Source organism: Somniosus microcephalus, unplaced genomic scaffold, assembly GCF_052327205.1.
Source record: "Somniosus microcephalus isolate GS21.2 unplaced genomic scaffold, FLI_Smic_1.0 scaffold1, whole genome shotgun sequence".
Classification (NCBI taxonomy): domain Eukaryota; kingdom Metazoa; phylum Chordata; class Chondrichthyes; order Squaliformes; family Somniosidae; genus Somniosus; species Somniosus microcephalus.
In genome coordinates, this window is record NW_028225188.1 from 4,528,591 (window position 1) to 4,546,005 (window position 17,415).

Here is a 17,415-nt window from a genome sequence, read left to right on the forward strand (position 1 = left end):
TTCTCCCAATCTATTGCCATTCAGGTAATAATCTGCCTTCCTGTTTTTGCCACCAAAGTGGATAACCTCGCATTTATCCACATTATACTGCATCTGCCATGCTTCTGCCTAATCACCCAACCTGTCCAAATCATACTGGAGTTTCTCGGCATCCTCCTCACAGCACACACGCCCACCCAGCTTTGTGTCATCTGCAAACTTGGAGATATTACATCTCGTTCCCTCGTCTAGATCATTTATATATATATTGTGAATAGCTGGGGTCCTAGGACCGATCCCTGCAGTACCCCACTAGTCACTGCCTGCCACTCGGAAAAAGACACGTTTATTCCAACTCTTTGCTTCCTGTCTGCCAACCAGTTCTTTATCCAAGTCAGTACCTTGTCCCCAATCCCATGTGCCTTAACTTTACATGCTGTTCTCTTATGCGGCACCTTATCAAAAGCCTTCTGAAAGTCCAAATACACCACATCCACTGGTTCTCCCTTATCTATTCTACCAGTTATATCCTCAAAAAATTCCAGTAGATTAGTCAAGCACGATTTACCTTTTGTAAATCCATGTTGACTTTGTCCTATCCTGTCACTGTTTTCCAAGTGCTCTGCTATTACTTCTTTTATAATGGACTCTAGCATTTTCCCCACAACCGATGTCAGGCTTACCGGTCTGTAATTCCCTGTTTTCTCCCTACCACCTTTTTTGAATAGTGGGGTAACATTAGCTACCCTCCAATCCATGGGAACTGTTCCAGAGTCTATCGAATTTTGGAAGATGACCAGCAATTCTGTCCCTCTAGTGCTACTTGTCTCTCCCAGTCCTCTCTTCACCTTGTTTCTCCTCTCTAATGTTTCATCCTGGTGCCCATCCCCCTGTCAAATTAATTTAAACCCTGCCCCACAGCACTACTTAACCACCCCATGAGGACATTGGTTCCAGCTCTGTTGAGGTGCAACCTGTCCACCTTGGACAGGTCCCTCCTGCCCCAGAACTGGTCCCTCCTGCCCCAGGAATCTGAAGTCCTGCAATATTTCTCTTTCAGGTACTTATCGAATTCCCTTTTGAAAGCGGTGATTGAATCTGCCTCCACCACCCTTTCAGGCAGTGCATTCCAGATCCTAACCACTCGCTGCGTAAAGAAGTTTTTCCTCATGTCGCCTTTGGTTCAGCAGCAGCTGGGGTCTGAAAATCAGCTTCACTGCCCCTGGGCTGGGAAAGGGAAACATGAGGCAACATTCTCCCTCTTACCCCTCTCTACACTCCTTTTACAGGGTTTTAGAAGTGGAGCATTTAAAGACAGGAAGCTCAGACCAAACATCACGTCAAGAACAGACAGACTCGCTCGATTCATCAGGACCTGATTCAATCGCTCCTCCAATCTGCTGGCACCTCAGAGAGTTCACACTGATGAGAGACATTTTAAATGTTCTGAGTGTGGGAAGAGCTTCAAAATCTACAAGTACCCAAAGAGACACCAGTGGCTACACACTGGGGAGAGCCCGTTCACCGGCCCCGTGTTCCAGAAGGGATTCACTCAGTCATCTGCTCCCATGATACACCAGCAAATTCACACTAGGGTGAGACCTTTAACCCACTCCATGTGTGGGCAGGGATTAATTGCACCCTCCGTGCTGCTGAGACACCAGCTTGTCCACACCGATGTGAGACCGTTGACCTGCTCCGTGTTTTTGAAGCGATTCTCTCATTCTGCCACCCTCCTGAGACACCAGTTTGTTCACAGTGATGAGAGACCGATTAGATGTTCTGACTGTGGAAAGAGATTTAAAAGGTCCCAGGATCTGAAGAGACACCAGCTGGAGAGAGCAGGAGAGATTCTGTTCACCTGCTCAGTGTGTGGGAAGGGATTCACTCGGTCCTCAAATCTGCTGGCACACCAGCGCGTTCACACTGGGGAGAGGCCGGGGAAACATTCCGACTGTGGAAAAAGCTTTCAAATGTCCCAGGAGCTGAAGGGACACCAGCTGGAGAGAGCAGGAAAGAGGCCATTCACCTGCTCCGTGTGTGGGAAGGGATTCACTCGCTCATTCCACCTACTGAGACACCAGCGAGTTCACACTGGGGAGAGACCGTTCACCTGCTCCGTGTGTGGGAAGGGATTCACTCAGTCATCCAACCTACTGATACACCAGCGAGTTCACACTGATGAGAGACCATTTAAATGTTCTGACTGTGGGAAAAGGTTTAAAAGGTCCGGAGATCTGAAGGTACACCAGCGAGTTCACACTGGGGAGAAGATGTTCACCTGCTCCGTGTGCGGGAAGGGATTCACTCAGTCATCCAACCTGGTGAGACACCAGCAAGTTCACACTGATGAGAGACCATTTAAGTGTTCTGACTGTGGAAAGAGCTTTAAAAGCTCTGGGGAGCTGAAAGAACACCAGCGAGTTCACACCGATCAGAGACCATTCACATGTTCTGTGTGTGGGATGAGCTTTAAAAGCTCCGGGAATCTGAACGGACACCAGCGAGTTCACACTGGGGCGAGACCATTCACCTGCTCCGTGTGTGGGAAGGGATTCACTCAGTCGTCCAACCTGCTGACACACCAGCAAGTTCACACTGATGAGAGACCATTTAAATGTTCTGACTGTGGGAAGACATTTAAATGTTCGAAGGGCCTGAAGAGACACCAGCGGGAGAGAGAAGGAAAGAGACAGTTCACCTGCTCCGTGTGTAGCAAAGGATTCACTCGGTCATCCCACCTGCTGACACACCAGCGAATTCACACTGCTCCGTTGCGCAGGGCCCTGTAGACAGCTGGGGTGACATGAACATGGAATGGATGAATGTTTTATAAATTCTTGTACTGCTGTTTAATCTTTAAGACTGTTGTGCTGATGATTCCCTTTGTTTCACTGTTCATAGAAACATAGAAGATAGGAGCTGGAGTAGGCCATTCGGCCCCTCGAGACTGCTCTGCCATTCAATGAGATCATGGCTGATCATCCAAATTCAGTACCCCGTCCCTGCCTTCTCCCCATATCCCTTTAGCCTTAAGAAATATATCTAACTCCTTCTTGAATATATTTAATGAATTGGCCTCTACTGCCTTCTGTGGTAGAGAATTCCACAGGTTCACCACTCTCTGGGTGAAGAAATTCCTCCTCATCTCTGTCCTAAATGGCTTACCCCTTATCCTTAGATGGTGTTCCAGAGAATGTACAGCACAGAAACAGGCCATTCGGCCCAACTGGTCCATGCCAGTGTTTATGCCCCACACCCACCCTACTTCAATTAACCCGATCAACATCTCCTCCCATTCCTTTCTCCCTCATGTGGCTTTCCCATAAATCCATCTGTGCTGTTCACCTCAACCACTACCTGTGGTAACGAGTTCCCCATTCTCACCATTCTCTGGGTAAAAAAGTTTCTCCTGAATTTCTACCTGGATTTATTAGTGACTTTTATATTTATAGCCACATAAATATGATGAGATTCTGTTAAGCTGACCAATATGTTGTACTTTGTCTTTTTCTGATGAATGAAACATTACTGAGCCCCTGTACCCGTGTTATGGGATGAAGTGCCAGACAAGTGAAGGCACAACGTCTGGGTGTGAATCTAATAATAACCTCACGGACCGTATAGGTGTGATAACCAGACGGGCTTGTGGTTATAGTCTGGTCACAGGTGGACTAAATTCCCTGAATTAGCAGGAGTTCAGGAGGCGGTCAACAGACGGGTGCAAACAATCCCATTTCCTGAGCGGTAACCAAGCTTGTGTATAAGAACAGGCCACTTAAGCCGTTGTCAGTTGGAACAGACTCGAGAAGATCGCATGCGAATCCACTATACTTCTATTCTCCAGATTGAGGGAATTATCACCCGATCTGTGTTATGCAGCGCTCTTAATAAAGCCTGGAGAGACAATCTGTGTTCTTGTGAGCTTGATTATCTGGTATCTGAAACCCTGGGACTCCCGATCATTAGAGTCAACCTCAGTGTGTGGAAAGGGATTCCCTGGTGTATCCCACCCGCTGACACACCAGAGTGTCCACAGTGTGACTGGTGGGTCGATTCCACTGTGTCTGATGCCTTTAATCACATCCAGGTCCATGTTAATTCAGGCAACTGGGGCTTGTTAATGTTAAGAGCCCCCAATAACTGGGCTGGATTTAAAGATTATTCCCTGTTCTCTCAGTACTAGTGAGCAGAGTGAAGCTGATGTTATAGAATCATAGAGCACAGTAGGATGCCTTTCGGCCCATCGTGCTGCTGCTGGCTCTCTGAAAGAGCGATGCAATTAGTCCCACAGCCCTGCAAATTTCTGCTTTTAGTATATATCCAATTCCCTTTTGAATGTTACTATTGAATCTGCTTCCACCTCCCATTCAGGCAGTGCATTCCAGATCATCACAATTCGCTGTGTAAAAAATGTCTCCTCATTTCCTCTCTTGATTCTTTTGCCAATGATCTGAAATCTGTGTCCTCTCGTTACCGACCCTCCTGCCAGTGACAACAGCTTCTCCTTGTTTGCGCGATCAAAACCCCTCATAATTTTGAGCACCTCGATCACAGCTCCACTTAACCGTCTCTGCTCCAAGTTATATTGCCACTGTTTTGTGAATTGTTGCTGTAATCGAGGTGCTGGATGTCCGTGCCTGGGGAATGGGACATTCTATCCTCATGAGCACCGAGTGTCAGCATCCAGCAATCTCTGGTCAGGGACTGTCTTTTTAAACTGCCTCACCTGAGCTTTTTGACTCCCTGATTTCATTATTAAACATTTCAGAGTTTTTGCAGAGTGACCAAGGCTGAACAGATAAATGTGAGGTATTACATTTTGGTAGGAAGAATGGGGAGGTCACTTATCACTTGGAGGGTGCGAGTCGAGGTGGGGTAGAGGAACAAAGGGATCTCGGAGTACAAATACACAAATTACTAAAAGTTGCGACACAGGTTAGCAAGGCCATAAAAAAAAGCAAACCAAACACTAGGGTTTATTTCTAGAGGGATAGAATTGAAAAGTAGTGAAGTTATGCTAAACCTGTATCGAACCTTGGTTAGACCACACTTAGAGTACTGCGTACAGTTCTGGTCGCCATATTATAAAAAGGATATAGAGGCACCGGAGAGGGTGCAGAGAAGATTTACAAGGATGATACTAGAAATGCGAGGGTATACATATCAGGAAAGGATGAACAGGCTGGATCTCTTTTCTCTTGAAAACAGAAGGCTGAGGGGTGACCTAATAGAGGTCTTTAAAATTATGAAAAATGTTGATAGAGTGGATACAGAGAGAATGTTTCCACTTGTGGGGAAGAGCATAACTAGAGGCCATCAATATAAGATAGTCACCAAGAAATCCAATAGGGAATTTAGAAGAAACTTCTTTACCCAAAGAGTGGTGAGAATGTGGAACTCGCTGCCACAGGGAGTGGTTGAAGCGAATAGTATCGTTGCATTTAAGGGGAGGCTAGACAAGCATATGAGGGAGAAGGGAATCGAGGGTTATGCTGACAGATTTAGATGAGGAAAGAGGGGAGGAGGCTCGAGTGGAGCATAAACACCGGCATGGACTGGTTGGGCCGAATGGCCTGTTTCTGTGCTGTATATCCGATGTAATCCTATGTCAAGTATCCCAGCTGGCTTAGCTCCAGGCACTTTAGCTCAGTGGGCAGCACTCTCACCTCTGAGTCAGAAGGTCGTGGGTTCAAGTCCCAGTCCAGAGACTTGAGCATAAAAATCTAGGCTGACACTCCAGTACTGAGGGAGTGCTGCACTGTCAGAGGTGCCGTCTTTCGGATGAGATGTTAAACCGAGGCCCCCGTCTGCTCTTTCAGGTGGACGTAAAAGATCCCATGGCACTACATTGAAGAAGAGCAGGGGAGTTCTCCCCGGTGTCCTGGGGCCAATATTTATCCCTCAATCAACATCACTGAAATAGATTATCTGGTCATTGTCACATTGCTGTTTGTGGGAGCTTGCTGTGCGCCAATTGGCTGCCGCTTTTCCGACATTACAACAGTGACTACACTTCAGAAGTACATCATTGGCTGTAAAGCGCTCTGGGATGTCCTGAGGTTGTGAAAGGTGCTATATAAATGCAAGTCTTTCTCAGCAAGAGGGCGAGTGTCAGTGGTTGGAGGGAGGAGCTCAGTGTTGTCACTGGGTGGACACAGACAGATTGAAGCTAAAAGACAGAGAATGCTGAAGTTTGGAATGATAACACCCAAAGTCAGGAGGTGAGCCCTTTGCCTAGATAAGGGAGCTGGTTGCTAAGAGACCCACAGACCCAATAACACTGCAAACTGCTCAGGCAGCAGACTTGTTGCAACATGTGAGGTCACGAGTGAGTTGGTGCACACACAACAGAGCCTTGGGTATTCCTGAGAGAGACAAACTGGTTCTGTAACCAGGAGAACAGGTTGAGGGAGTCACCCTACGTGGGACGGCTCGTCTTGAGGTGTTAACACAGAGGCATCTTGGGAATGGGATGATCAATGAATCATAGAATCATAGAAATTTACAGCACAGAAGGAGGCCATTCGGCCCATCTTGTCTGTGCCGGCCGAAAAAGAGCTATCCACCCTAATCCCACTTTCCAGCACTTGGTCCGTAGCCTTGTAGGTTACAGCACTTCAAGTGCATATCCAAGTACTTTTTAAATGTGATGAGGGTCTCTGCCTCTACCACCCTTTCAGGCAGTGAGTTCCAGACCCCCACCACCCTCTGGGTGAAAGAATTTCTCCTCAAATCCCCTCTAAACTTCCGACCAATTACTTTAAATCTGTGCCCCCTGGTTATTGACCTCCCTGCTAAGGGAAATAGGTCCTTCCTATCCACTCTATCTAGGCCCCACATAATTTTATACGCCTCAATTAGGTCTCCCCTCAGCCTCCTCTGTTCCAAAGAAAACAACCCCAGCCTATACAGCCTTTCCTCATAGCTAAAATTCTCCAGCCCAGGCAACATCCTCGTAAATCTCCTCTGCACCCCCTCTAGTGCAATCACATCCTTCCTGTAATGTGGTGACCAGAACTGCACGCAGTATTCTAGTTACTGCTCGGTCTCTCCAACAGGAAACCAGGACTGGTTCGACAAGAACGACCAGGAGATCCAGGAGCTAATAAGCAGCAAGCGCAAGGCATTCCTGATCTGGAAACAGCAACACAACTCGAGAGCAAGATAGCAGCTCTACAGACGCCTGAAGGCCGAGGTCCAACAAAAAACTCGCGACCTAAAGAACAGATGGTGGAGAAAGGGTAGGAGTTCCAGCAGCTAGCTGACAACCATGACATGCGTGGATTCTTTAGTGCAGTCAAGACCATCTACGGCGCAAGGTCCTACCCCACTGTGGGCCAAGAATGGAGAGGTAATCATCAAGGACAGAGAGGCAGTCAGTGCCTGCTAGAACAAGCACTTCGGAGATCTCCTTAACCGAGACGCTGTCTTTGACGCGAGTGTCCTCAACTCCATCCCGCAGCATGCTACCCGCCACCATCTCAGCACAACCCCAGCCCGGCATGAGGTTGAAATGGCCATCCGAGAACTGAAGAACAACAAGGCCTCAGTAGCAGATGGAATAGAAACATAGAAGATAGGAGCAGGAGTAGGCCATTCGGCCCCTCGAGCCTGCTCCGCCATTCAATGCGATCATGGCTGATCATCCAATTTCGCTACCCTGTCCCTGCCTTCTCTCCATATCCCTTGATCCCTTTAGCCTTAAGAAATATATCCAACTCCTTCTTGAATACATTTAATGAATTGGCCTCAACTGCCTTCTGTGGTAGAGAATTCCACAGGTTCACCACTCTCTGGGTGAAGAAATTCCTCCTCATCTCAGTCCTAAATGGCTTACCCCTTATCCTTAGACTGTGACCCCTGGTTCTGGACTCCCCGACCATCGGGAACATCCTTCCAGCATCTAGTCTGTCTAGTCCTGTTAGAATTTTATAAGTTTCAATGAGATCCCCTCTCATTCTTCTAAACTCCAGCGAGTACAAGCCCAATCGACCCAATCTCTCCTCATACGTCATTCCTGCCATCCCAGGTATCAGCCTGGTGAATCTTCGCTGAACTCCTTCCATGACAAGAACATCCTTCCTCAGATAAGGCGACCAAAACTGTACACAATACTCAAGATGCGGTCTCACCAAGGCCCTGTACAACTGCAGCAAGACATCCTTGTTCCTGTACTCAAACCCTCTCGCTAAAAAGGCCAACATACCATTTGCCTTCTTAACCACCTGGTTATCTATACATCGAAACTATTTGCTTCAACCACTCCCTGTGGCAGCGAGTTCCACATTCTCACCACTCTTTGGGTAAAGAAGTTTCTTCTGAATTCCCTATTGGATTTCTTGGTGACTATCTTATATTGATGGCCTCTAGTTATGCTCTTCCCCACAAGTGGAAACATTCTCTCTGTATCCACTCTCTCAACATTTTTCATAATTTTAAAGACCTCTATTAGGTCACCCCTCAGCCTTCTGTTTTCAAGAGAAAAGAGATCCAGCCTGTTCATTCTTTCCTGATATGTATACCCTCGCATTTCTGGTATCATCCTTGTAAATCTTCTCTGCACCCTCTCCAGTGCCTCTATATCCTTTTTATAATATGGCGACCAGAACTGTACGCAGTACTCTAAGTGTGGTCTAACCAAGGTTCGATACAGGTTTAGCATAACTTCACTACTTTTCAATTCTATCCCTCTAGAAATAAACCCTAGTGCTTGGTTTGCTTTTTTTATGGCCTTGCTAACCTGTGTTGCAACTTTTAGTAATTTGTGTATTTGTACTCCGAGATCCCTTTGTTCCTCTACCCCACCTAGACTCGCACCCTCCAAGTGATAAGTGACCTCCCTGTTATATCTGACATTGGTGATAGGTACTCGATTGCCTTGGCCTGAGCACATGGAGTTTGATGGTGCTGCTATCGTTGTATTGTGTCTGACATTGGATATAGGTATTCGATTGCTTTTGCCTGTGAGAGTGTGTTTGGATCAGCCATTAAAAGCAACATGAACTGAGCTCTGCAAACGGCCTCTGGATTATCTTTGCAAACGCAACATTTGGCGACGAGGATGGCTGAAATCCCTCTTCCACCACCTCCTCCCTTCCTTGCACTACCCGGTGAGCCCCCGATCCCATGGGTTCGCTGGTTACAGTCCTTTGAAACCTACCTCATTGCTCTTGGACTAGAAAATGTGAGTACAGCACGGAAAAAGGCACTGTTATCCCATTGCTTGGGAGCGGAGGGCCAGCGTGTTCTTGGGACATTATGCACAGCAGACTCAATTCAAATGTATGATGTGGCTGTGGCTCTGTTACGCACACACTTCTCTGCCCCACAAAGTACCCTCCTGCGGTGATTCATTTTTAGACAGCGTCACCAACTCCCCGGCGAGTCGGTGCATCAATACGTGGCTAATTTGAGGGGGTTAGCTAGCTCGTGCAAGTTCGGTGCACTACAAGATGAGATGGTGCGTGATCAACTAATAGAGCACACCAACAACGTGAGAGTGCGTGAAAGACTGTTACTCGAGTCCGACGATCTGTCGTTGTCACAGGCAGTTAACATTGCCTTTCAAGTGGAGTCTGCAGCCAAATGACGGCGCCCTCAGCGCCGACAGCCCTGACACTGTAATGCTCGCACGACGGCAGCAACGTGCGCTACCGCGGCAACAGTGTGGAAACTGCAGATCTCGTTCACATGCTACCAGAGTGCAGAATTGCCCCGCACGCAGCCAAGCCTGTCGCAATTGTGGAAAACAAAATCACTTTGCCAATGTCTGCCACTCTGCCCCTGTTGCTACAGATGAACACTCTCAGTTCTCAAGCAGTTGGCCTATAATTCACAACGTGAGCTCTGGGCCAGTAGTGGCTTTCAAGTCATGCACAATTAACCTGAATGACGTGTGCATCCCTCTGTTGTTGGATACCGGTGCCAGCGTCTCACTGCTGAATGTGGACACATTCAAATGCTTTTTCAGCTCCCTGCCACTCTCTGCGCCCTCCACTGCCCTTTGCGGGTATGGTAATTTGAAAATTGGACTACATAGATACTAGTTGTTAGATCCGTGTGTTAATGGAGACACGGAATGCAGGAGTTGATTTAACAAGTGTTTACTGAACAAAGTCTGGAGGTGAACTAACTACGCAAGACACTATACAGGCTTATATACCCGAGTGGTTACTACTGGTACTACAGTATACAGGGGCTTCAAAAACATAGTTCCTCTTAAAGGTACATACACTACAATTCCTCCCCTTTTAGATAAATAGTACATAACATTTTAAGTAATCATTAAATAACATTTTTACAAGAACAATAATGTACACATTTGCTGAAGTTAATCAATTACAAATTCAGTCTCTCTGGAGGCTTTCTGACTCGGTCCGGATAACGCCTCGGTGGTGTAGTAGGTTCTTTTGGCAAGGTCGATTCAGCTTCAATGCCACTGTCAGGTTCATCTGGTTCCAGTATCACTGGATCAGAGGTAGATACTATGGGTATCTCTGCTTCATCACTAGGCGTATAGAGTTGTGGTGTAGGTTGTCCTTTTTCGGATGACTCTATGATCTGGTCAGCATGGCGCCTTATTATGCTTTCTCCAATGTCCACGGTATACATCAGTGGTCCTAGTCATGTGCAAATAGTTCCAGGCTGCCATTTCTTGGTACGGTAGTCCCGGGCCAAAACTGGTTGACCTATCTGGAAGGTTCTAGTTGGCCTTTCATTCATGCTTTGAAATTGCTGGTTCGCTATGTCCCTTCTGACGTTTGGCTTGACCAAATCCAGCCGGCATCTTAGGCTTCTATTGAAAAACATCATGGCGGGGGTTTGGTTTGTAACCACATGTGTTGCATTCCTGTACGCAAACAAGAAGTTATCTACCTTATGTTGTAGATTTATGTCTTCATTACCCATGGCCTTTATGGCCTTCTTGAAGGTCTGGACAAACCTTTCAGCCAATCCATTGGTGGCGGGATGGTATGGGGCGGACGTGTAGTGCTTAACCCCATTGTTTTTTAAGAACTTCCTGAATTCTTTGGATACAAATTGCGGTCCATTATCAGAACAGATCTGTTCAGGCAGCCCATTCCTGGTGAATATGGTCCTTAATACTGTGATGGTTTTTTCCGTGGTGGTGGAGGACATCTTTATTACCTCCGGCCACTTGGAGTGTGCATCCACTGCGATTAAGAACATTGAGTCCATAAATCCAGCAAAGTCGATGTGTACCCTTTGCCATGGAGATGAGGGCCACTCCCATGGAGGTAGAGGGGCTTGTGGTGGGGCGTTTTGGACCTTCTGGCATCCTAGACAGCTCTTGGTCATTTCTTCGATGTCTCCATCGATACCTGGCCACCACACAAACACTCTGGCTAAGTTCTTCATTTTCACTCCACCCAGATGCCCCACGTGAAGCTCCTTTAGCACTCTATCCTTGAGTTTGGGTGGAATCACCACTCTGGATCCACACATCAAGGTTCCTCGGCACACTGACAGCTGTTCTCTTCTTTGCGAGAATGCTGGCAACAGTGGTTCGCCATGTGCTGGCCATCCCTTCACCATTAAATTGTAGACTCGTGAGAGAGTCGGGTCATTTCGCGTTTCCTTTTCAATGGTAGAATTTGTCACCGGTAGACATTCCACTATGGTCGAGTGGAACATCTCCACTGGGTCCACTGTAGGCGCCTCTTCTACCGTTGGCAACGGTAGGCGCAATAACCCATCAGCATTCCCATGCTGTTTTGTTCCTTTGTATTCTATGTCATATTGGTGTGCCCCTAGGAAAAGGGACCACCTCTGTAGCCTTTGCGCTGTCATAATGGGAACGCCCTTTTTAGGGTTGAATATGGAGACGAGGGGTTGATGGTCAGGCAACAAGGTAAATTTTTGTCCGTGTAGGTAATGGTTGAATTTCTTCACCCCCCACACCAGGCTGAGTGCCTCCCTGTTGATCTGGGCATAGTTACACTCAGCTGAGTTCAATGAGCGTGACGCAAAAGCTATCGGCCGCTCCGAGCCATCAGGGAATTTATGCGATAATACCGCTCCCACGCCGTAAGGGGATGCATCGCACGCCAGTCTGATTGGCAGTGATGGGTTGTAATGAGCCAACACTTCCCTGGACGTGATCAAGCCTTTGCATTTATGGAAGGCACGTTTACAGTCTTCGCTCCATTTCCAAACTACTCCCATTTGTAGCAGTGCGTTAAGAGGGTGCAGAACCGTCGACAAGTTCGGTAAAAATTTATGATAGTAATTTACTAATCCCAGGAACGACCTTAATTGTGAGACATTTTCAGGCGCTGGGTCCTTTACGACCGCTTCAATTTTTTCAGGTGACTTATGCAACCCTTCTTCGTTAATGACATGGCCACAATATGATATTTGTTTCTGGAAAAATTCACACTTGGGGCGATTTGCTCGTAGGCCTCGTTCTCTCAGCCTTGTGAGCACCTGCTCCAAGTTGGCAAGGTGCTCGTTGTCGTTTTCTCCTGTTACAAGGATGTCGTCTAGGTAGCATTGAGTCCCCGGAATCCCTTGCAGGACTTGCTCCATAGCTCTTTGCCAGATAGCCGGAGCTGATGCCACTCCGAAAACCAGTCGATTGTACTGGTACAGGCCTTTGTGTGTGTTTATTGTGAGATACTTTTTAGAGGCCTCCTCAACCTCCATCTGTAGATATACCTGTGCTAAGTCAATTTTGGTGAAACGTTTCCCTCCGGATAGTGAGGCGAAAATATCTTCTATCCTCGGAAGAGGATACTGTACCATGTGAAGGACCGGGTTTACAGTCACCTTGAAGTCCCCACAGATGCAAATTTTTCTCTGTTCTTCAGATTTATCATTATTCAACGTTTTCTTCATGACCAGGACGATGGGTGTTGCCCACTCACTCCAATCTACCTTGGATAACACGCCTGCTTTTTCCAAATTCTCCAGCTCTGCCTCGACGGCTGGACGAATTGCGTATGGCACCGGCCTTGCCTTAAAAAACTTGGGAATTGCCGCATCTTCCACTTTTATTGAGGCGGTGGCGCCTTTCAGGGTTCCTAGTTCCTGTTGAAACACTTCTTTGGCGTTAGCCAAGATTTCTTTTCATCGTTCAGGTATGACGTCATCATCGTTTTTTTTTCTTACTGGTCACCGTCAGTGCCTGAATGGAGTGCCAGTCTAAACGTATCTTTCTGATCCATTCACGTCCCAACAGCGGTGGACCACCATCTTGCAGAACGTATAAATACAACTTCTGTATTTCCTTGCCATTGTATACAACAGGGACCCTTATTTTCCCTCTGGGGTATACTTTCTGCCCCGTATATGTCTTCAAGATAATGGATGTGTCTTTCAAAGGTATATGCGGAAATAGCCGCTCGTAATCCCGTCGACTCATGACGGTCAGAGCTGATCCTGTATCTAGCTCCATTTTGACTGGGGACCCCGCTATCATGAGGGTAACCCAAATGGTCTGGTAATCTTCTTTGGCAATTACATTATGTAATTTGAGACAGCTTAGTCTCTTGTTTCCGGAGTCGCTATCGCTCTTCTGGTCTTCGGAGCTACTGTCCGTCATCATTTGTACCTTTCTGTACTTTTCCTTATTGACCTTTTTACTGTCAGCGGATTTCTTTCCAGATCTGCATACACGTGCAATGTGTCCCATCTTTCCGCATTGCCTGCATGCTTTGTCCTTGAACCAGCAGTCCTTCTGGTCATGGGTGGATCTGCCGCAGCGATAACATCTCTCGAAACCCCATGTCATTTCATGGGTGCCGAAGTCCTGTGGCTTTTGCTGTATCTCTGCAGCTCCTCTTGCTGCTGCTTCGTATGATACAGCCACACTGAAAGCCTTGTCCAGTGTCAAATCTTTCTCAGAAAGTAGCCTTTTCTGTGTTCCTTTGCTTAGGAGACCGCAGACGAATTTGTCTCGTAGAGAATCTGCCAGTCCTGCCCCGAATTGGCAGTGATTTGACAGCTTTCGTAATTCGGTGAGGTAATCAGTGTTACTTTCATTCTTGTGCTGATTCCTCCTGAAGAATTTGAATCATTCCGCTATCAGCAGCGGTGTTGGGTTTAAGTGCTCCTGTAAGGTATCAACAATCTCCTTAAAATTCTTGTCCATCGGTTTGGCTGGAGTGATCAAGTTTCATAACAGCCCGTATGTCCTTGCGCCCATCAGATTTAGAAGTACCGATGCCTTTTTATCATCCGCTACTTCATTCGCCTTGCAATATACCTCCACTCTTTCCACATATGTGGTCCAATCTTCTATATCACTATCAAAAGCAGTAATAGTGCCAGTCTTCGGCATCTTGAAAATCTAAAGTGGCACTTCCCGCGCTTTTCCCCCATCCCCGATGGATCAAAATGGCGCCTCCCGCACTTTTCTTTCTTCCCCGCCAAGTTAAGATGACACCTCCTGCACTTTCCCGCCGCTGCCGCTGCTGTCAACGCTGTTCTCCGCAGTTCCCGTTGCGACCTGCAGCTTTTCGCGGTATTTCTATATTTAAAACAAATTTTTTTTTATCGCTTCAATAGTTTCTCTGTTACTTGGAGAACCGTTCCCATCGTGGAGCACTCTGGGACTTTCCCCTCCCTCTGCTCGGTCTGAACGCTGACCTGCTTTGCAGCACCGGCCGCGCCCTGAGTGCTCCACCCTCTGTCTCTCTTTGCTTCTGCTTCCCGACTCGCTGCCCGGCCCCGTTGCAGAGCCACCCGATCGGGCTCTAGCCCGCCCCAGCCCAGGAAGGATCAGTGTACTACCTGCCACCAGCCCGTTTAGCTGGGGAAACCACCGTTTTTTTGTTTTTTTTCTTGCTTCTGGCTTCGACCTTCATCTGAGGAATCGATCTCCTTGAGGTGCTGCCGAATTGCAGGTAAGTTCGTTTCTAACTCGTCGCCACTGTTAGATCCATGTGTTAATGGAGACACGGAATGCAGGAGTTGATTTAACAAGTGTTTACTGAACAAAGTCTGGAGGTGAACTAACTACACAAGACGCTACACAGGCTTATATACCCGAGTGGTTACTACTGGTACTACAGTATACAGGGGCTTCAAAAACATAGTTCCTCTTAAAGGTACATACACTACACTAGTGGGCTAAGTCAACCTCACTGTATGCTATGGAACAAAAGTTTTGCCAGATTTTTGTTTTCAGGTGGCACGCCAAGGAGCTAACCTGATGGGACTGGATCTTTTCACTGACCTGGGTTTTCTCTCTTGGACACCGGCGGGTCTGCAATTCTGCACGTCACCTCACCATGGCGCCAAACATGACCAGCACTCTTCGAGGGTCTGGGCTGCCTGACTGCCTTCACCCACCAGCCCATGGTTGACTCCACCGTTACCCCAGTCATTCAGCCACTGCGCCACATCCCGCTTGCTCTCTGTGACGGGGTCACAGCTGAACTAAAGCAGCTACTGGAAGCTGGCATCATCGAACCAGTTGATGCCTCCCCAGGGGTCTCCAACCTGGTGGTCACAATGAAAAAGTCAGGTGGTCTATGTGTCTGTGTTGATCTTCGAGCAGTGAATAAGGCCGTAATCCCTGACAAATATCCACTGCCCACGTCAGAGGAAATCACAGCGCAGTTCTATGGTTCCATCCTGTTCTCGAAACTGGACCTTCGATAGGGCTATCTACAGGTTCCCCTCCACCCCAGCAGCAGGGACCTCACTGCTTTTGTGACACATGCTGGCATCTTTCGGTACACCAGGATGCCATTTGGACTTAGCTCTGCACCCAGCTGCTTCCAAAAGGTGATGTCCTCTGTGCTCGCGGGCATTCTTGGGTGGCCATCTACCTGGATGACATCATCATGCATGGGCCCTCGACCTCCAATCACGATGAACGCCTTCACAGAGTTTTCACGGCTCTAGCAAAACACAAGCTCACGCTGAATGGCGAAAAGTGTGTCTTTGCTGTTTCAGAGATCGAATTTGTGGGGTTTCAGTTGTTGGCTGATGGTATATCCCCACTCCAGTCAAACGTGAATGCCATTCACAGCATCCCAGAACCCAGCTCTGCAGCACAGGTTGCCTCCTTCCTTGGCATGACTGGGTACTACCTGAAGTTTTTGCCTCAGTACTCAGCCACCACAGCCCCACTGCGCCAGCTCCTGCGAAAGGATGAGCCCTGGGTGTGGTCACAAGCCTATACAGAAGCTGTTCACCTCCTCAAATCGCAGTTCACGTCGCCTCCAGTGTTGGCTCACTTTGACGTCGCCTCCAGTGTTGGCTCACTTTGACGTCGCCAGCCCCACCCTCGTCACCTGCAACGCGTCCGCTGCAGCTGTGGGGGCGGTGTTATCACAGATACAGAATGGAGTGGAGAAACCAATTGCCTTTGCCTCCCGAGCCCTTAGCCCCACTGAACAGAAGTATTTAGTAGGCGAGCGTGAGGCGCTGGCGTGCATCTGGGCATGTGAGCGGTGGCACCTGTACACGTATGACCATGCCTTCACCCTGCAAGCTGATCACCAGGCTCTCACTGCCCTGCTGTCGACATCCGGCATGGGCCACAGACCACTGCGTCTACACCGCTGGTCTGACCGCCTCCGCCAGTACAATTTCAGTCTCCAGTTCACACCAGGACGTGACAATGTTGTTGCAGATCTGCTCTCCCGCACTGTCTCTGCCCCAGCCCCACTCGTCGGGTCTGAACATGTGGAACAGGATATCGTCCAGATGCTGCACACACCCCTCCAAACCACAGTCTCCAGGAGCTCAAAGAGGCCTCTGAACAGGATCCAGCTCTCTCCCAGCTGTGCACCTTCATCAGAGATGGCTGGCCTCGCAAGTTGCCTGAGGAACTGTCTGCCTACTCCAGAGGTAAAGAGGAGCTCTCCTGCTGGAATGACTCCTGTGTTGCACGTGGGCTCTGCACTGCGGTCCCAAGTGCCCTTCGTGCGCGTGTTTTATCCATGGCGCATGAGGGCCACTTGGGCATAGTGAAGCTCAAACAACGATGCCGAGACCTAGTGTGGTGGCTGGGTATTGACAGGGAAATCGAGGCCCTGGTCAAGGACTATGCAGCCTGCCTTGTAAGTGGCAAGACTGGCCACCAAGCTCCTCCACCCCTGCAATCCCTTGCCTGGCCCTCTCAGCCCTGGGAGCACCTGCAGCTGGACACCTGCGGGGAGATCCATGGTGTCCCCCACCATCAACGGTTCCTAGTGGTGACATATGACCTGCACTCAAAATGGCCAGAGGTCACTGCCATGTGCTCCGTCAACTCTCGGGTCATCATCGATATCCTTGAGTCCCTCTTCTCCCGCTGGGGGCATTCAAAGGCCATCACCACAGACAATGGCCCCCAAATGGTCTCTTCGGAACTCTCTTACCTTGAGAGCAAGGGCATCCGTCACATTCGCACAGCGTACTATCACCCCGAGTCAAATGGGGGGGTGGAGCGTTTTAACCAGATACTGAAAAATGGCC

At 48.3% G+C, this 17,415-nt stretch overlaps 1 protein-coding gene across 1 annotated transcript in view; it reads left to right on the forward strand.

The window, feature by feature from the left end:
- The window catches only part of LOC147084176 (uncharacterized), a 339,125-nt gene that overhangs the window by 74,946 nt on the left and 246,764 nt on the right, over positions 1 to 17,415 (forward strand). The window contains exons 3-4 of the mRNA XM_085979865.1: positions 2,000 to 2,197; positions 2,366 to 2,435. Coding sequence (XP_085835991.1) covers positions 2,000 to 2,197; positions 2,366 to 2,435 — 268 coding nt within the window. The remainder of the gene's footprint in view (positions 1 to 1,999; positions 2,198 to 2,365; positions 2,436 to 17,415) is intronic.